This window comes from Eubalaena glacialis, chromosome 19 (assembly GCF_028564815.1).
Source record: "Eubalaena glacialis isolate mEubGla1 chromosome 19, mEubGla1.1.hap2.+ XY, whole genome shotgun sequence".
In the NCBI taxonomy this organism is placed as follows: domain Eukaryota; kingdom Metazoa; phylum Chordata; class Mammalia; order Artiodactyla; family Balaenidae; genus Eubalaena; species Eubalaena glacialis.
Genome location: NC_083734.1, coordinates 37,658,676 through 37,679,261, shown reverse-complemented (window position 1 = coordinate 37,679,261; position 20,586 = coordinate 37,658,676). Strand labels below are relative to the sequence as shown.

The window sequence follows — 20,586 nt, the reverse complement described above, 5'->3', positions numbered from 1 at the left end:
AAAAAAACTGAGTTTTTGTCCTTATTCTCCTTCCTTCCAGCTATATGAGAAAGTCTTTTATCCTCTCTGAGCCTCAGTTTCAACTCCTGAAGTCTAGACTATTGAGGCCTTTCTGTCTGTATCAGGATCAAAGAGGTGCCATAAAGGAAAACAGTTTACAAACACTAAAGTGCTATTCAAATGTAAAGTATTACTATTATCATTGTTACTATTGTGAATGTTTGGTCAGGGAAGCCTGAATTTCATGCTGCCTCTCCTGTCTGCTTTGTAACACCCAGGTGATTCCGTGATTAGAGTTGGCTTTCCAAAAACACACTTTAGTTCCCTTTTTTTTCCTCTAAAACAAATGATTCCAGAACCAGTCTACCTTAGCCATCCAATATGTGCAGCCTCTTTTGTTCATGAACAACCTGAAGGTAATAAACTGGTATGCCCCTGTGACAGAAAAAGATGTTGGAAGGAAATGGGTTTCCATCTCAGGTTTCTTAGGTGCTATACCAAACAATAACAAGGGAAAAATTATTCAGCTAAACGCACCTGACGTTCATTGGCATCCAATATGCCACCTTCCTCGCCAGGCATTATTACTTATATACCTGCCTCTGAGGAAGGCTGCTCAGAAGAGCTACTCTGCTTTTATCAGACATACATTTTAGGGACTTTTAAATAAACTTATATAGCAATACCGAACTGCATGTCTTCTAAACTTTGCTATTTCATCCGTCTGTACCAAGCACCATGAAGCAAAATGGATGTGCCTTCAGCTTTCTCAGTCCTGGAAAATGAACCAGTCCACTTAACAATAAATGGTGGTTGGTTCAAACACACATGACTGGTCTAGTGAAGAAGAAAAGAAAGTTGAGCTTAATGAAGTACAGTGTCTGTGTCCCTGCACATGGACAGGAAAGGACGAGTGTTTTATAACTGTTTATTGGAGTTAATGGTAATAAATTCCTCACTTGTGATGCATTAACTTTAATGTTTTCATTACTTGGTGATTTAGGTTTTCCCTTTTCACATTGTAAATCATGTTGTCCCAGTAGCAGAGCAGGTCGAGTGCCTGCCATAATGTTCATAATACTCAGTGGGGAAAGGAATGTTCTCTTTTTCTCTCCAGCACAGTCTGACAAAAGATGCTCTGCCTCATCCCAACTTGCTGCTTCCCAAATAAGCAATAAAGACAGACAGACAGACGCATCTGACAACAGCCTAGTTTAGATCCTAGGGAAAGACAGGTCTCCACAGTAACTTTCCAAAGGTATTTGGTGCTGCAGGTTTTTTCCTTTATTTTTTTTTCCGTTTGCTGAGTGTCAGCCCTTAGTTAATGAGCTGTGCAAATAGATATTGAGATTTAGTGTTTTTATTTTGCAATTACAGACTTGGTGATTTGGTTAGAAACTTTTGGGTCTGGAAACATCACCCTCATTTTCCCCTCCCTAATTTTTTCCTTGCAAAATTTGACTTACTTCAAACTTGCCTGAGTTTTGTCAGATGAAACAGAAGAACCAAAAGATTTTAAATCTCAAACGTGTAACTTAAAAGAAAAGGAGGTGATTTTTGCCCTAAAGGTTCCTTATCGTAGCCATCATTTTTCTGTCTCTGATCCCATACTGCTGCAGAGACACCCAGGGAGCTGGCTGAGAACAAGGTCCAGCTTGGGAGTGGCCCTTTGTCCAGCAGATGATACATACCAGGTCAAAGCCACATTGCTGAGGTCACTGCATTCCCATCAAGTTCTTCCCAATGGGGTGTGAGAGTTCTCATTAGATCATCCACCCTGAAATACCCCCAGAGAATCACGATAATTAGTTTCTAAGTCTTCTTTTTTATTTTCTGCTTTGTTTGCTTTAAAGGTTTTCTCGATGCAGTGCTCTGATGATATCTGAATGTTTTTCACTAGAGGGACATAGAGAAGGCAAGATTATCATCATTTGATTCCTCCCTGAAATCTTTTGGTTTGGAGAGTAACTAAAATAAAGACTCCGGGATTCTGGTACACTAATCCTCATGCAGCTTTCACCATCAACAGTATTAAGTGCTCAGACACACATAGGATGTTTGCGTACAGGATGCAAACAAACGTACCTATGACGTTCAAAGAGAAAAATACCATTTTTCAGGGAAATACAAGAACAAGACAAGGGGCCAAGTTCTCAGCCACTCAAGGCCTGTAGCTCAGAAATTGCCATCAACAGCCATTTTCTGAAGTATACTCAGTTATCCATTTGTTAAGTTGTTGAGTTTGGCTCGGTCTTTGTCCATTTATGGTTTCCTCTGGACCCCATCCTTTGATGCTTTCCTGAAGATAGATAAGTTCTGAGGTGAAGAGAACCGGTATCTCGATGAGGCTGTGAAATTGGCTGGGAGATATAGTTCTCTCCAGCTGAGGTGCATGGCATTTTTTCCCAAATTATTTTTTTTTTCCCCAAAATCCTGTTTGTCCATCCTCCTGTCATTCTCAGCACTGTGATTCCTCCTGACTTCTGTACCCACTACTTCCTCCTGGCTTTCTGGCTACTTCCTTTCTTTCCCTTTTTTACTTTCTTATTTCACAGTACCAACTCTAAGATTAAAATAGTGAGTATACAGCAGAACAAAAATTACTGTTTGTGGCTTTGGTGAAAATGATTTATCTAACAAATATTCACTCCCATATTGCCTTCTTAGACCCCAAGTCCTATAAGGCTGGAAGTGGTTTCAGTTCAGTTTAACAAACATTTATCAGGCACCTACTGTGTGTACGAGGCCCCTGGGGATACAGAGAGAAACAGGTATATAACTAATGAATTGAACTGCCCTCTGTGAAAGGGACTAGATTTCCCACCAGCAGGTTTTCTTTAGGCTTCAAGAAGTTAAATAATTAGCACCAAACTCCTTGGAGTTTACTGAGTGTATTTTAGGGAAGGATCCTTCTTAATCCCATATCAATTCAACAATTAAAGTACAGCCCTGCCTTGTGATGGGTTTCAGCTGTTCCAGCTCTGCCTCAGTCTAATTCTTACTCTCCTTACCTAGACAGTCGGGGTGCAAATACTGGCCCATCTCCTTGGATGCACAGCTCTATTGGATTCTTCTTTGTTCCCCCATTTCAATCCAGGCACTATGATGTTTTGTTCATTTAATTTTTTTCATAGTGTTCTCTCTCTCTTCCTATGAATGTGAGATCTATTCTAACCCTCCTTCCCTTGCTAGGCCATCCTCCCTATTGCCTTCTACCCAGATCCACAGCTACATTCCTTTTCCTGGGAATAATCCCTTTTCTATTTCCTCATGCAAGGCTTCTAACAGCTTTACATAGTAACTAAGGTCTTATGTAAACCAAAGCAAAGAGGCAAGAATGGAGAGTGAGTATTGGGGGAAAGGTTTAGGGTCCCTGGGAGCCAAGACTGTACCCTATATAAAATGGTATTAGAGCACAGAAGAGGAAGGATATAATTCTATGTGGGGAAACAGACAAAGATTCAGAAGGTTTGTGACATTTGAATTCAGTCTTTTTTTTTTAAAGATTATTTTATTTATTTATTCATTCATTCATTCATTTATTTATTTATGGCTGTGTTGGGTCTTCGTTTCGTGCGAGGGCTTTCTCTAGTTGCGGCAAGGGGGGCCACTCTTCATCGCGGTGCAGGGGCCACTCTTCATCGCGGTGCTGGGGCCACTCTTCATCGCGGTGCGCGGGCCTTTCACTATCGCGGCCTCTCTTGTTGCGGAGCACAGGCTCCAGACACGCAGGCTCAGTAGTTGTGGCTCACGGGCTTAGTTGCTCCGCGGCATGTGGGATCTTCCCAGACCAGGGCTCGAACCCGTGTCCCCTGCATTGGCAGGCAGATTCTCAACCACTGCACCACCAGGGAAGCCCTTGAATTCAGTCTTAAAGGAGCACTCCCACCTCAGAAAATGGGGATAGAGATTAGAATTTCCAACCAGGAAAAACAGCATGAGCAAAGGCCTGGCAATGTAAAGTACATGGCATATTCCAGAAGGCAAAGTCTGTTACCTATTGTTGCTGGAGTATTGGGAAGTATAAGGGGTTGGGAGAAAATGAAACGAAGGTAGGGTGAGACCAAGTTCTAAAGTTTTTGTGTGATGGAGAGCTAGAGTTTCATCCTATAGGTTAGGGAGAACCATTAAAGGCTGCAGCAGGAATGTGACATGGCCAGATATACATTTCAGAAAGATGATTTCTGGCCATAGTATGGTGGACAGGTAGAAGTTAAACCAGTTAAAAAGTGACTCCAAACCCAGGTGGGGCTTTTTTCTTTTTCTTTCCTTTTCTTCATATTCTTATCATAATCCAGTAGAGTAGTAAATAAATAGATTTGAAAATGATGTTTTGTCATTCATTTTTAAAGATATGCTCTCAAGTGACACATGTATAAAAGTGTCCTGTCTCAGGATGAGAGGAAAATACAGTGATCCTTCAAGGTTTGTAAAAAAGACAGTTTGGTGTTTGAAATCCTCTCCTCCTCCTTCTTAGAATCTCAAAGCCATTTGAAGCACCACTGTCTGGATTTGTGTCATGATTCTCACTTTGTCCTGCTGCCACTTACTGTGGTTTGGCTGCTAAAAAAGACTTCAGGTCGTTTGGATCTTTGTAGTTCTGTATTAAGGATGGATTCTTAGGATAAAAATAAAGCTGAAGGTGCTAAGTTATAGATATGTGTCATTAATAACATCAGAAGACACAAGAGGCTTCCTGGGTTTAAACCATTTTTGTGCAGATTACATGAATTCTCAACCTTTTTCCCACCATAACACATGACCACCAACATTTATATGCCCAACCCACTTCTGTGGAACACCCACAATTTTGAAGAAACACAATTTTTTTCAAGGAAATAAAGCTCTGTAGGAATTCTTGATTGCCATGATTATAATACTACATCAGATGTGTTTAATCACTGTAGACTGTGGCCTAAATAAGATACACTATAAGTTATTTTTAATTGACTTTTCCCCTTAAGAAAGCATATTGAATGCAAATGGATGGTGTTATTATAGAAAAACTTTTAATCCATTCTTATTCTTAAAGTGAATTATTCAAAATCTCTGCCATTTCTATCAACACCTTCAACTGATCAAAAGACGCCCTGGTATCCTGATACCAGGACTGAGGATCAATAAATTATTATATTGAATTAGTCTTTCTTTAAGACGAACTATTTACCTACCAGATGCTGTTGTTTATTCCCATTTATTTAGATGCTAGAATTAGTGTGTTGCAGTTATCATAGGTAGAGTTGGAAGTGCTTTTTTCTAAAACTTTCACTTCTTATAAGTAAAATCCGACTAAAAACAGAGACATGGAAGAGGAGCATCCCGGAAGACCACAGTCCTCTGTGGTAATTAGTGTGGCGCCTCTTTGTGGAAACAAGAAGGTTCTTCATATGCCATGAATATCAGTGGTTTCTAGAAACCAATTTGGATATTTGACTTAAAAATCTTCTTTCTTTTTAAACCAAGGCCTCTTACTTAGAGAGTAAATGAATCATGTCCAAGATTCCTGTATGAGCCCTACACTAAAACAGGCTTCCCTTTTCTAGATATCACTCTTGTGAAGAGGCCTTACAAACCTTGGTGATCCAGCAGCATTTTTTGAGAGCTCCAGGTTTCTTCCTCTTGTATATTCTTTACCTTGTGTATCCTTTTATTACATTCTCTTACTTTCTTTCATTTTTGTTCTGCATATCTGTTGATCTCTTGAATTTCACAGAGACCTGCCCTAGAAAGCAATTTCATAGGTTAGTCAGCCAGTACCTTACAAAGTAAACAAGAAATACAGGATCTTAAAATAATTTTTTGACATCAAGTATTAGAATAACCACACATCATGTCTGTTTCTTCTTCCATGTTTAAATGGAGTCTCTCGTGGGCGAGTGAGGTGGGAAGACTGTATCTTTCCTCAGGTACTTCCGAGTGTGTCTCCTCAGCTGAAGCTCAGGGTGGTGGAAAGTGCATGGGCTTTTCCAGCTGAGCAACCTTCAGCAAGTCCCATAATTTCAGTAAGCCTTTTTTCTAGTCTGTAAAGTGGAGATGATATTAATACATACCTCACAGGGATGCTGTGGAGCTCAAATGAGATGTGAAAATGCTTGATAAAATGCAGATTAAAACTTGTTAGGTTTTTTAAACCATTTTTTATTAAAACATATTAGTTTTAATCATTTTGTACATCAGTTATCTGCTTTTTTTCTTAGTACTTCTGCCCTAGAATCTATCATGAATTTTCTGTACCCTCAGTATAACAAGTTTCTTCCACAGATTTTTACACAGTTTGGTCTGTTACCTGGATTAACAGATTTTTTTTAAAGACCTTAAAAAATTGGAGGGTAAACAAGAGTCCATGAAGATCTCCTGAATGTTGTCTCCTGCACTGGTTTGCTAACCACAAACGTGTGATTTCTACCATTTTCTGACGTGCTTCTGCCTAGCTCCAACTGCACTTGTTTTGTTTCTTAGCTTCTTATGTCACAGCTCATTGAAGAACCTGGTTAAGTACTTTGTGTTCAATCCCTTCCTTTCATCTGCTATCCAATTTATTTCTCCATGAAATTAAAGCTGTTTGAGTGGCTTCTGTGTCTTTGAAACTTTTAGATCCTAAGTCTATTATTATTAATGGCTTAGAATTTTTCACCTTACATGTGTTGGCCTACATTCCTTAATAATGCACAAATAATAAGCACAAAGACAGAAAAGTGTGAGGAATAAGTGTAAACTCAAGTAGATATTGAATGGAACCACAGCAGTTTAAGGCTTATGTAAGCCTGTCCCAAGGGACTAATGAAGGAAGAGTCATTGAAACCATTTTCCCTGTTATCATCATGTGTAGAAGATGAGCACTTCTTGCCAGACACCTCAGTCATTTATTGACTGGTTCCTAAAAATTGAGAAAAAAGGCAAAAAGTAACCCAGAAATGCAAGAAGCTGAGGAAAAACAGTAACGAACTTATTAAAGAAGGACTCAGAAACCAAATACAAAGGAGAGGATTTAACAAACAGATGGGGGATCAGCAACCACTGGACAGGAGAATACTACACCACCCACCCTTCCTGCAATACCCCCTTTCATTTTGTCCATTTGAGGCATTGTGAAGCGTATGTTTGTCATTGTGTAAATGCACACACACACACACCAGTGATCTGTGAGTGAACTGAAATCACAAATGGAACTTGACCATTCCCAGCCTTCAAATATTAGATTTTCTCCAACCTCATCCACCCAACACCCCAGGTCCTATATCACAGGTAGTTTAGTGAAAGAAACTGGTAAACTTAACCCTGCCTGAAATTCACCCCTGATAACTATCAGTCTCTGGGCTGGAGTTGGTTTGGTCTCCTTTTTCAAACAGTTGAAAAGAACTTGAATTAGAAGGAGAGGGGAGGAGAGGAGAAGTCCACAATTTAGGGAGGGGAAAGTGTTGAACAAAAGATGGTTTTTTTCTAATCATTGATTTTCATTTCAGGTTGATTGAGCAAGAGACCAAACCAGCTACCTAGAATGAAAGTTTGTGGGCACTGGTTTTTTCTGCAGGAGCTGCAACCTTTTTGCAGTAGAAATTGTGTGGCCTCTTATGCTATTAGCGTTGTGCTGTGGTGTTGCCGACTGACTTCTCCATTTCTCTTTTCTCAGTGGGCTAGAATGCAGCTGATTAAATAGGCCGTGACTCACATAAGCTCCCATGTCTTTTTTACTGACTGCTTTATGGAAATGTATCACACTCCAAGGGTCCCCATTGTTGTTGCTGTGTGTGGCTGACTGAGGAGTCACGTTTAGTGCTGAGAGATGGACCCCTACTCTGTTGTGTTTTACTGCAGAGCTGGTATGGGTGGGATACAGGGTTTAAAGGAATCTGGATGAGGAGAAAAAGATGTCTGAGAATTTCTTTTATCTTCATCTGCCGTGAAAGTTGGGTGGCTATCACTTCTGGATAACACTCTTCTCAATCTTATGTTTATGGCCCCACATCCTTCAGCTAAGTGAATCTTTCCTTTATATGGGCTATTCTGAGAGATTTAGTTAAGTGCAGTGGTAGAGAGAGATTATGACACTAATGTAATTCTGTTTTGTGCTGATATAATGTGATACACCCTTAGGTTTATCCAAAGGGCCATTTATTCCCAATAAATCATTTCTATTTTTTTTTTCATTAAGGTGGTGATATCTTTTTTCAGGTAATGGACAAAAAGCCTCGATTTTTAAAAAAATTGTATACTTAAATATAAATGTTTTTGCCTTAAAATAGCTACTCATGCAATTGTTTGTAGCTTCTTCCTATTTCTATTATCATCCTGCAAAACATTTACATACCTTCTATTACATGTTAAGTAGCTCTGCAGATCGGTTCACTTGCCAGTAGGTGTGAATTCAGGCATACAAGACTCCTCCTGCCTCATCACACAGGACTGTGGCTTATGTGTGCCTCCTCAGGACCACCAGTTCTTGATCAGTGGGACCCTAAGCTGACACTGAAAGAGGAGAGAGCTTGATTGCCACAGTGGCTTCCCATCTTGGATTGGGATAGATCTGGATCCCATCTGGGTTTATCTGATAGATCATGGAGGTAATGAGATTGCACTCAGAGTCAACTTTACATTGAGAACAATTCTGTTATTGTACTCACCACAGAGTGCCTTAGACATAGAAGACAATCAACAGAATAAAAATTGATTTGATCTAATTTTTTTTCCATAGCCATTCCAAACTTCACCTATAATCCCATTTTTTCCACTGCCCATAACAGAATCCAGGCAAGAGAGTTCATCAATACAGATTCCCTCTAATAAAAAAGCAACATAACACACCTTACAAAAACACAGCGTAGGGGCTTCCCTGGTGGCGCAGTGGTTGAGAATCCGCCTGCCAATGCAGGGGACACGGGTTCGAGCCCTGGTCTGGGAGGATCCCACATGCCGCGGAGCAACCAAGCCCGTGAGCCACAGCTACTGAGCCTGCGCGTCTGGAGCCCGTGCTCCGCAACGGGAGAGGCTGCGACAGTGAGAGGCCCGCGCACCGCGATGAAGAGTGGCCCCCGCTTGCCGCAACTGGAGAAAGCCCTCGCACAGAAACGAAGACCCAACGCAGCCAAAAATAAATTAATTAATTAAAAAAAAAACACACAGCATATTAAATACTGTATTTCCAGCTCTCATACTCTTCAGAATCTTGTTGGTGAATGACCAAGAGAGGAAATTCAGTAACTCATTCAGTGCTCAATTTTAGCAAACCTAGTGTGACTTTTGGGGTGAGAAGGTGGTGATGGTGCTGTCCCTAGTCTCCTAAAATTAGTGACTTGGAATTCAAACATTTCTGCTGCATTATGTCTTTGTTTTCTTGGTGGTGGCATTCTTGGGTTTCAGTTGGTGGGGAGAGAAAAGCCTCATGCTGATAATGTACTGAAAGTAAATGAAATTAAATAAGCGAAGCAGTGCTCATCACTACTTCCTTCCCCCCTGGGTAATTCAATTCAAGCTCTCTCTCTGATGGCAACTCACAGGGACTGTCTCTGTCACCCCGCTGGGGCCTGGAGTCTTAACATCTAAATAAAAGTTTCACTCGAGCATTTTTTATGCTCCTGCCAGCAGGATCAGTGAGCTGGTGTGGGCACATTAATGTAATATTCATACTCACAGCCTCTCCCCGCACACAAGGCAATGTCTTCCCATTTTCATAATTATAGATGTTCCATAAAATGGCGTTTAGATTTGCATTTAAAAAGGAGGTTTGAATTCTAATAGAACGTTTAACATGTCTTTTAAGATTCAGACTCTCGGCATCTTTAACAAGAAGCTGTGTCTCTAAGTTTAACAAGACCTTTAAAAAGGGAAAAAATGGTGGGAAGAAAAGATGGAAACTCCAGGCTTAGGGGATCCTGTTTTTCTTATCCCCTGTGTCTTTCATTTAATTTTTAGGCCTCTAGGAGCAATTTTTTGACAGCGCTGCAGAGAGGATGGGCTCTCCTTCAAAGGGCCTTCTCAGCCATACTGGGTCCTCACCCTCAATACGATCTGCTTCTCTGTTTTCTTGGAGAGCATTCTCAAAGAGATATTAGAATTTTCAGAGGGGTGGGAGAAATGAAAGAATCCTAGACAAATGAACTTTCCTTTGCTGCTCTTCATCTCATGCGTGCACCCTGAGACCCATATGGGAGGATTTATAGCAGCCACAGAGTTTGCTAACTGTAAAACACACAAATGAAAACAGTCCATGAACAAGGAAGTTGACAATAAGGACAAATAGGATATAGAATCAGGCACTTAAACACCTAAAAAAGAAACTCTTCTGATCTATATATTTAAAACTAAGCTTGAAACAGAAGCAAAGGTAATTTTAGTTGCATTTTAAATCATCTTAAAATGTTATTTTTAAACAAAAAGTATTCAAAGCATTGAACAAAGTGCCAACGCACAGCTACCACTGAATATTAGTTATTGTAGATGTTAAGAAAACTATTGTGTGATTGAAAAAAATGATTCCACCCAAGAGTCTCAAGATATTGTATAGGTGACCCAGTTGATTCATATGCGTTGTGCCTTAATTTGGTTTATATTTTGTTTGCTTTCTGAATTTTTTAAGGCAAACCAAAAGAGATTTGGGTTTGGGGACCGAAAGAATAAAATTAGGATTATGCTAACCCACTCCCTTCATTTCTCCTAATTAAGAAATATAGAGTTATATTTTTTAATTGTTTTTGTTGTTCCTGTTTCATTTTATTTTTTTGAGGAGTAAATTCCTGCCTCATTGTCTCTGTCCTTTGCCCCTCCCTTCTGTAAAATAAGTATAAACCCCAGTGGTGGAAGATAGATTAGGATCTTGACTGCTCAGTAAATTTGTACCTAACAAGGCTAATTGAAAGCCAAGAATGTTAGCAGCATACAATTAAAGGCTGATGTCAGATCCAGGTCTCCTCTGTGTAAAGGCTCCTACCATCCCTAGACTTTTTTTTTTTTTTTGGTTTTTTTTTTTTTAATTTTATTTATTTATTTATTTTTGGCTGTGTTGGGTCTTCGTTTCTGTGCAAGGACTTTCTCTAGTTGCAGCGAGTGGGGGCCACTCTTCATCGCGGTGCGCGGGCCTCTCACTATCGCGGCCTCTCTTGTTGCGGAGCACAGGCTCTAGACGCGCAGGCTCAGTAGTTGTGGCTCACGGGCCTAGTTGCTCCGCGGCATGTGGGATCTTCCCAGACCAGGGCTCGAACCCGCGTCCCCTGCATTGGCAGGCAGATTCTCAACCACTGCGCCACCAGGGAAGCCCCCATCCCTAGACTCCTAACATTACTTTGACAAAACCAGAATTTGGCAGCTATTGCCAAGTTCAGCTATGCATAGTCTTTCTTTGTGTGAACTTAATAAAAATTATGTTCACTAAGGTGGCTTTCTGTTTGTTAGAAAAAGGTGAGTGTGTGTTTAGTTAAGCAAATTCTTAATTTTCTGGAGTCCTTTTCTTGCCAATCAGTACATGCTTAGGCTACCTCCCCTTGCACAAACTAATGTCATGTTTAGATAATTTTAAGCAATTTTAGCATTAGATATAATTAGGAAGAAAAAATTTACTTCCCCCCCAGTCATCTAGAAAATGTTTTATTTTGTGCCATATATAAGCAATAGCCCATCGGCACCCCTTCATTAATGTAGATTATCTCAAGTAGCCCAAATAAATGAAAATTCTGTCAGATTTCAACAAAATATTTTGCTCTTGTTCCTTTTAGGAATGGAAGACATCACAAGAGGAGCTCAAGAGCTTGATAATATCATCAAGCAAGGATACTTAGAGAAGAAAAGCAAAGGTACTGATTAGACCCTCCGATCTCAGAACATTCCAAGAAGGGAAGGGAAATGAGGAAAAAGAGGGCTAGCATAAGGGGTACCTTCTCTATGCCCAGTACTATACTAGGCAGGGGTAAGGAAAAAAGGAAGGGAAGAAAAGAAAAGAAGTCTGGTGTTTGTGTGTAGGCTGAAGAGAGATGGCCCCAAATCTTCACTTCATCAGGATAGGGATTGGTTCTGCCTTGCTCACCTGGTACACAACAGGCGCTTAATAAATACTTGTTGAATGAATAAATGAATGACTATATTTTTGTTCTCATCTCTCAGTGTGCTCCCATAAAGAGTGAAACTATGTTGCTATGAGTGTAATTTTTGTATCATATGTGAAGCAGCCCACTTTCAAGTTTTAGACAAGCCCCAGTCTTCAGCTTTCACTCTTTAATTAGAATAGGTTCTAGTAGGGTTGGAATACCAGGTTTAACACTCAGGCAAATTGGCTTAGCACAAAGAAAGCCTTGCTCATGCCCATGGCCTGGAGTGTCATTTTGGTTTGCTGAAAGGCAACACATAGAGATCTCATGGAGAATTTTATAACTACAGAATGAGATTAGAACCTGAAAGATATAAAGGAAAAGTAGAGAAACAGCTGGGATCAGAGCAGGCAAAACCTGTTTAGAACTTGGACCTTTAACTGAGCGAGTCCTCTGCACTCTGTGTCAACATGGGATAACCTGTGGGAGTGAAAGGGAGGGTTTTACAGTCCATTAACCTCGGAAATAAAACAATAACACACTGGACTGTGTGTTGTTGGATTTTACGGACTCTTCAGTGATTGTAGTTACCTGAATTTATGTCCCTTACTGCTGTTCTGTTTAGATCATAGTTTCTTTGGATCAGAGTGGCAGAAGCGATGGTGTGTTGTCAGCAGAGGCCTCTTCTACTACTATGCTAATGAGAAAAGTAAGTGTTCTTCATTTGCACAGCAGCATCTCACTCCTGGATGCAAGCACTTCGTAAATTCTCAAGCACTTAGATCTCAACTTAGCAGTCCTTAACTAACACCCATAAAGGGATATGCTTGGGAAAGAAATAAGCCTGGGTAAATAATACCTTGCTCATCACCAAAAACTCAGCTGCCAATTTAGAAATTATAGCCCCTTTAAACACTAGGATAGTGTGGCCAGCATATAAAAAGGTTACCTTTTATTATGACTAATAACACATTATCAAGGTTGAATACCTTGGCATTTAAAAAACAGAACCTCTGGGACTTCCCTGGTGGCACAGTGATTAAGAATCCACCTGCCAAGGCAGGGGACACGGGTTCGAGCCCTGGTCCGGGAGGATCCCACATGCCGCGGAGCAACAAAGCCCATGCGCCACAGCTACTGAAGCCCGTGCGCCTAGAGCCCGTGCTCCGCAACAAGAGGAGCCACTGCAGTGAGAAGCCCGCGCACCGCAACGAAGAGTAGCCCCCGCTCGCCACAACTAGAGAAAGCCCACGTGCAGTAACGAAGACCCACTGCAGCCAAAAATAAAATATAAATAAATAAATAAATTTTTAAAAAAAGAACCTCAAACACTTTATAGGCATTAATAATATAGTTAAAATATTGAAAAAAATTAATTCTGAGAAGGATTTAAGCAGCTTACCAATGGCCCAGAAATAGAACCTTTGAGTCCAAACTCTCTAAGAGCAGGCTCCAAACTTTATCCTACTGGGTTCTGGGACGTAATCCAGTGGACATGCCTAGAGCCATGGAGTGCTGAGACCCAAATGGTTGCTGTCCCCTAGAGACACCCTTCAGCCAGATGGCAGCAGCTACGAAGTGTTGACTCAAGCCAGAGGCAGCTTCTTAATGAGCCACCACTGACTCAGTCAAGCACAGCACTCATGAGCCATCCCTAAAAGACCCCCCATCCATGCTTAACACAGTTGCTTTGTTCGTGAGAAGGAATAGAGGATGTAAGCACAAACTGGAGGCAGCTACAAATAAATACAAGCTAAAAGTTGTTATCGTAGGTGAATGCAAACTTTCAAATAGGGGATACCCTCCTGCAGGGTTAGACTGCCCCAGGAGTAATTCTACAAAACAAGAGGGAGATAAAGTAAAGTAGCAATTCTTGTGGGGGCTTTCTTTGTGCTCTACCACCTTCTTACTGAGGTGTGATCCAAAGTAAATCCTTTATTGTCCTTCCAATAGTTTTCTGTTTCTCCTCTCTTCCTTCTTTCCCGGACTTATTCCTCTCCCAAAGCCTGGATATCCAGTCAAGGGAATAATCAGATACCTACACATTTGCCTTTGGACTTCCTGCACTTTTGGGACTAAGGTAGCAGAAAGAATAGCTTTGCTAAATGACATGGAATCCTTAAGATTTGCTCTTGGACTTCAAGGCAGTTACCTCACTCTGCCTGCAACAGGTATCACTGACCTTCATCTTGGGTTCACCATCACAATTCATCAGAACCTTTCCCATATAGGGGTAAAGTGTGAAGCCCTACTTGGAAATGATAGCAGCATAGCTCAAAACCTGAGTAACAAGCCCCCTGTATCCTTCCAACCCCCAGCCCACTCTCAAATCCAGCAACTATAATTTCTCCCCTGAATTCTAGGCATACAAGCCAACCAGGTTTTATTTTCTTATTTTAAACCTTCAAACTAATATAACATATACGTCCTTGTAAAAATGTTCATCGTTTCCCTTGCATTTAAATACTTGGTTGGCATCTCTGGATATAAAACTAGGTATCACGTTCATTCATTCAGAATCCTTCCTACTCAAGGTGAGGAGGGAGAGGAAGAGCGAGAGGCTTGGAGACTTTTATTGACCATTTTGCCGTCAGAGTGAAATAAAATCTGGTGACCAAAGAAACAACAAAACATTTAGTGGCCAGTTAGAACAAGGAGAGATACTTTAACAAAAAAGATTCTGGTGTCAAAAAGCACTGTTGCATGGCTCCCTTCTCGCCAGTTACTTCTTATTGTGCCCAAGACATTTTCTTAGTAAGTATAGAGTGTTTGTGTATTTCTTTTAGCTCAACCAGGTGAGGACAGATTCTTTTCCTTTTCTTTTAATATTTTCTTCCCACTGCCATCCCTCTTATCATCATCATCAAAAAGCAACTCATTCCACATGACACAGGACAGAAAGCATCACCCAGACACGGGGGTTCCATTCTTCTACATGTTCTGCCTGAACCGCACCATGAGGACACAGAATCTTTGGGAACCAACCCCTCTTTTTCTGTTTCTAATATTTTATTTTTTAAAAAAGAGAGTGACAGGGAGAGTAGTCTCTCCTTTCACTCACTTAGGGTCCTTTTCCTTTTATCTCCTTCCTCATCATCTAATGATACTCAGCAGTACTCTGCTACTTCCCAATTTGGCCTCTTGCAAGAGGGATAAAATACTGAGTTTTAATTATTCTCCCTCCAGCATAAATTCCCACCTGACCAGCAGGAGAGGGAGAGCACTCTAGCCCAAATGCTACATAGGGCATAGGAGGAGAGCCTGGGAACTTATAATGCCCCCTTGCGCTGCCGTCCCTCCCCTCAAATGTGCTCTGCTGGCCCTGATAATAATGTTTCAGTTCTGTAATAGCCTTCAAGAGCCTCACGTTTTCGGCCACACTCTCCCTGCTGTAATAATTCCTTCTTTCTGTTATTATAGATCTCTTAACATTCTAATAAATTCTCTGTCTCTGTTGTACTCTTTTGGCTAAGTAACCTTTCACGTTGCATTTCCCTAGCTTGGCAGTGATATCTGCCTTGCTGCCGCGGTAGCCTCTTCTTAAGCTTCCGTAATAACCTCTCCTTGACTATTGTGGTGCCTCAGGGATGTAACAGCTGTTTCTGTGCTTTTATTTTACATCCAGAGAAGATGCCCTCCCTTGGCAGTTGCATCTCTCTGGAGATACAGGGAGCTTTCCTGTCTTGCAGGCAAGCAGCCCAAAGGGACCTTTCTTATTAAGGGCTACAGTGTACGGATGGCTCCCTACCTGCGAAAAGATGCCAAGAAAGAATCCTGCTTTGAGCTGACCTCCCAGGATAGGCGCAGCTATGAGGTAGGATGAGCCGAGGTGATGGAGATCCTCATTAGTGTTGCAGTTTCGTTCCATTTTGCGTGTGAGTGGTGGTTGCTGTGCTGGGTTCCATCTTTTCTTTGTTACCTCTCGTTTCTTACCAAGACCTTCTCTCTTGACACGTCCTCACCTTTGCTATGTCGTGCCCACCCTCCTGTTGCCATTTTCATCCTAGATACTGCCTTTGCTTGGCTTCCGTCTCTTCATCCCTCCCCTTCTCATCTCACTCTGTAGGTGAGAATCTTGTCTATTGCAGCACACAATCTAATTCTTTATTCAGAGTCTCTAATTTCATGGCTTTAATTCCCACTCTCTTTATTTTTCAACTGCTTATCTTCACTTCCTTCCCTGAAATCCAGAAAAAGAGAAATCTGACTATAGAGTGAAAAATAATTCATTTCCCCATATTCATCTTGCTATCCAATATAATCTTCCTGTGTGTAGATGCATTGCATATCTCTGGAAGGATTTCTAAGATACTGGTAGCAATGATTACTGAGTAGTAATAGTGACAACTGAGGAACTAGAGGACCTGAGTGGCGGTGAGAAAGACATTCTTCACTGTGTTCATTTTTATATATTTTGATATAATATAAAAGGGAATATAATAGGTAATGCATTATAAAATTAATTAAGGCAACAAAAAATGTCTGACTATGGGAATATAGTGATTTTCACCAAAAATATACTTTTACATGTGTGTATGTAGATACACATATTGTTTCCTCCTTGTTGGTTATTTTTATCACAGTTTTACTAAAACAATTTAGAAAAACTTTAGCTAACTCAAGAAAAAGAGAAAAGCCATGCTAAGGTTAATATTGAGTAACGCTTTGACTCTTCAAGTTTTTCTCAGCACTCATTCTTTTATGTTTCTACAGTATCATAACCCTTATTTTGATAAGATGACCTAGGTCTTAATTACGTAATTTCAAAAAAATTTTTAAGTTAAACTAAACTTTTCTATAGTCTTTTGTAGATGTATCTAAGTTATTTTTAGTATTAAGTTCTTATTTGAACTTTCTTAGTTCACCCAAATCCAGATAAAAATTTATATGATAAGTCTAAAGCAATTTCCCTAGGCATTTTTTATAGAAATGTGTTTTTAAGAAATCAAGAATGACAATATCTATTAATAAGTTTTAAACAGGAATCTAGGTTTCTTTTTTTTTAAACATCTTTATTGGAGTATAATTGCTTTACAATGTTATGTTAGTTTCTGCTGTATAACAAAGTGAATCAGCTATATGTATACATATATCCCCATATCCCTTCCCTCTTGCGTCTCCCTCCCACCCTCCCTCTAGGTGGTCACAAAGCACCGAGCTGCTCTCCCTGGGCTATGTAGCTTCTTCCCACTAGCTACCTATTTTACCTTTGGTAGTGTATATATGTCAATGCCACTCTCTCACTTCATCCCAGCTTACTCTTCCCCCTCCCCATGTCCTCAAGTCCATTCTCTGCATCTGCGTCTTTATTCCTGTCCTGCCCCTAGGTTCTTCAGAACCTTTTTTTTTTTTTTTTTAGATTCCATATATATGTGTTAGCATACGGTATTTGTTTTTCTTTTTCTGACTTACTTCACTCTGTATGACAGACTCTAGGTCTATCCACCTCACTACAAATAACTCAATTTCATTTCTTTTTATGGCTGAGTAATATTCCATTTTATATATGTGCCACATCTTCTTTATCCATTCATCTGTCGATGAACACCTAGGTTGCTTCCATATCCTGGCTATTGTAAATAGTGCTGCAGTGAACATTGTGGTACATGACTCTTTTTGAATTATGGTTTTCTCAGGGTATATGCCCAGTAGTGGGATTGCTGGGTCACATGGTAGTTCTAGTTTTTTAAGGAATCTCCATACTGTTCTCCACAGTGGCTATATCAGTTTACAAGGAATCTAGGTTTCTTATATAGTACATGTCTTTATCTTACCCTAATGGCCAGATAATAAAAATGTTTTTCAGGAACAGTCATTTCAAGTTGATTCATTCAAAATAAAAAATTACTAAAGCTTGATGCTTGACTGGCCTGTTTTGTGAATCAGAATGTAGAGTTTGTTTACTTCTTCTTTTCTTTGGCCCATTGATTCCAAGTCATTACCATGGTCTGTGCATTCTTCCTCTATAATATCCTTTGGATCTTTCCCCTCTGATTTACTCCTACAGCCATCACAATAGTTAAGTTCCTATCACTTCACCCAGAGGACTAGTTAAGTAGCCTTCTAGTTGGTCTTCTGTCTCTAATTTTCTCCCTATTTCAGTCTCTCCTACTCACAACTATTGAAAGAATCTCCCACTCCTTTTGCTAGAATTTACAGTGGCTTCCTATTGCCTGCATTTTAAGTCTGAATTCCTAATACTCAGAGCCCTTTCATCAACTCTTCTCTGATCCTCCAGCTTCATCTGTTACTGTTCTCCAGTCAAGCTGATCTGCCTACCTTCCCTATACATCATGGTCTCATTTCTAATCTTTGGCAGCTGGTTCTCCCTACCTGAAACGTCCAGTTCCCTCCACCAACTTCCACCAACTCTTTTTAAAAATCCAACCAAAACAGTATTACTTCAACACGCCTCCCGGGCTTACCATAGGCAACGATAAGTGCTCCCTGTCTTCTCTCAACATCCAGCTGTTGTCAAATGCACTTACTTTGTCGTGTTCCCATGTCAAGGGTGTATGCTGTCTCCAAAACTGATGCATTGATCTGAAGTCAGGAATTTGGGTTTGCCTTTTTTTCCCTGTAAACTGTTCTCAATAAATGCCTGATGAATGAATGGGCAATCAAATGAATGAATGCACATGAACATGAATCTGGATTCAAATCCAGCTGTCAACGTTGGGTATGCAAAATTGCTGAAGGAAAAAAATCACTTTGAGTGGGATTTTGATCTTTTTGCTAAATATTAAGCAGGCAGAGTATCCTGAGCTTTCAACTTGACTCTGCAAGTCAACTCACAAGGTTCCTCCCCTTGAACCTCCCTAAAGGATTCACGGAAATTTTAGTGAAAGTGATAAATTAATTCACTAATTTTTCTCTAGTTTACAGCTTCTAATCCAGCTGAGGCCAGAGACTGGGTGGATCAAATAAGTTTCTTGTTAAAGGGTAAGTATTATTATTACAGAAGTAGTACTTGAGTGCATTTGCAGTTGAAGTTATATTGCATAAATATAATCCACAGGCTTCAATATATTTTTATCTGCCCATTCTCCCTATCATATCCCTCATATGATAACAACAAATAGTAACATGGGTGAATCAGAAGGAAAAGAAACCATTAACCTGGAAATGACCTCTGATATCATTCTAGCTCATCCACCTAACTACAGGCAAATCTGTAATATTTGTAATCACCAGAAAAGAGATGCTGAAAATCAGCTCAGCTCAATTCAGTGTCTCCTAACCCCTTACATTCTGGAAAGGAAATTCATGATACCAAAGTCATCTAGATGTGGTTTACGGTCCAAAATCTTCTAGTTTTAGTCAGGTAGAAATCTATACTCATCTAGGTGGCCTTCAAGGACATTGGACATTAAAAACAAATTGCTGTTTCCCAAGCCACAATCAAATGGTCCTTACTTTGGATGGGAAGAGTCCTGCCTGAAGATGTTAAATGACTGCTCTTAGAGTACCCTCTGCTGGCCAGCCTGTAGGCACAACAGTGACAGTGGCCCAGGAAGCCTTGTCTGGGAGTGGCCTGGCAGGTAGAAGTAGCCAACCTTGGGTCTGTCACCTGGCATCAGATAACCCTCATGATGGTATACATACATCATGGCAGGACCCTGCCTCTGCAGAAAGGCAGAAACACCAACTTTGTACATGGTCCCAAGACCTAGGGAGAAGTACGTCAACCTAAAAACACCAAGCCTTTTCATCTCCATTTTTTATTCTGCTATAAGATTTTATTGTGGATAAAAAGAAGGAAGCACCGGAGCTTTAATTACGATTGCCTGTTTTACTCAGTTTATGCCTTTGCTATCACAAGAACAAACTATTGCATCTACCAAGAGCATCACGTATAATAGACTAGAACTAGGCAAACATGAACATTGATGGCGAGACTACAGGGTACACTCTCATCTAGGTGCATTGGATTTATGCGTGTAATATACCCCTAAGTGTGTAAACTTCAATAAAACTCCAAGCGGCTTTATTGAGCTGTACCCTGTGGTACTTTCAGAATCCCACATTGAAGAAATTATTCATTCCATTTTATTTTAAAACAAACAAAATAATAACATATGGTTTAAGCCACAAATGTGTCTTTGATCCCTTCCTCATATGAGGTGGCACCCGAATTCAGATGAAAATAGTTGCAAAATCTTTATTAAAAGCCTAATCAAGCCGAACAGTTTTATTATGTTTTGAAATGAACATCGGATGTCTCTCTATCCTTTCCTTCCCCAGAGCACCCTGCCTGCTCTCGCCCATCCTGCAGAGGTCCCTCAGCAGGGTTTCAGAGAGCACTACACGTCAGAGAATGAACCTTCCCAGTTCCGCATTAAAAAAAAACCAATCTCCCTCTCCCGCCCTGTGCCCCCCAGCGCTGTAATGGCTCAACATCCTCTATGCGGTGACCCACTTTAAGGTCAGCCAGACTGTACAGTTGCAAAAGGGCATGGTAACCACATGGCTCAGCCATTCCATTTGGTCTTGTATTGCTGTTATATTTTTCCACATCCCACTTTCTCTTCCTCTTCCACTTTTGCCCACTCTTCTCTGTGCAAGCAAACTT

At 40.4% G+C, this 20,586-nt stretch overlaps 1 protein-coding gene across 1 annotated transcript in view; it reads left to right on the top strand.

Moving 5' to 3' along the window:
* SKAP1 (src kinase associated phosphoprotein 1) overlaps positions 1-20,586 on the top strand; it is a 280,187-nt gene that overhangs the window by 221,077 nt on the left and 38,524 nt on the right. Inside the window, exons 5-8 of the mRNA XM_061175616.1 lie at positions 11,706-11,783; positions 12,640-12,723; positions 15,704-15,828; positions 18,893-18,956. Coding sequence (XP_061031599.1) covers positions 11,706-11,783; positions 12,640-12,723; positions 15,704-15,828; positions 18,893-18,956 — 351 coding nt within the window. The remainder of the gene's footprint in view (positions 1-11,705; positions 11,784-12,639; positions 12,724-15,703; positions 15,829-18,892; positions 18,957-20,586) is intronic.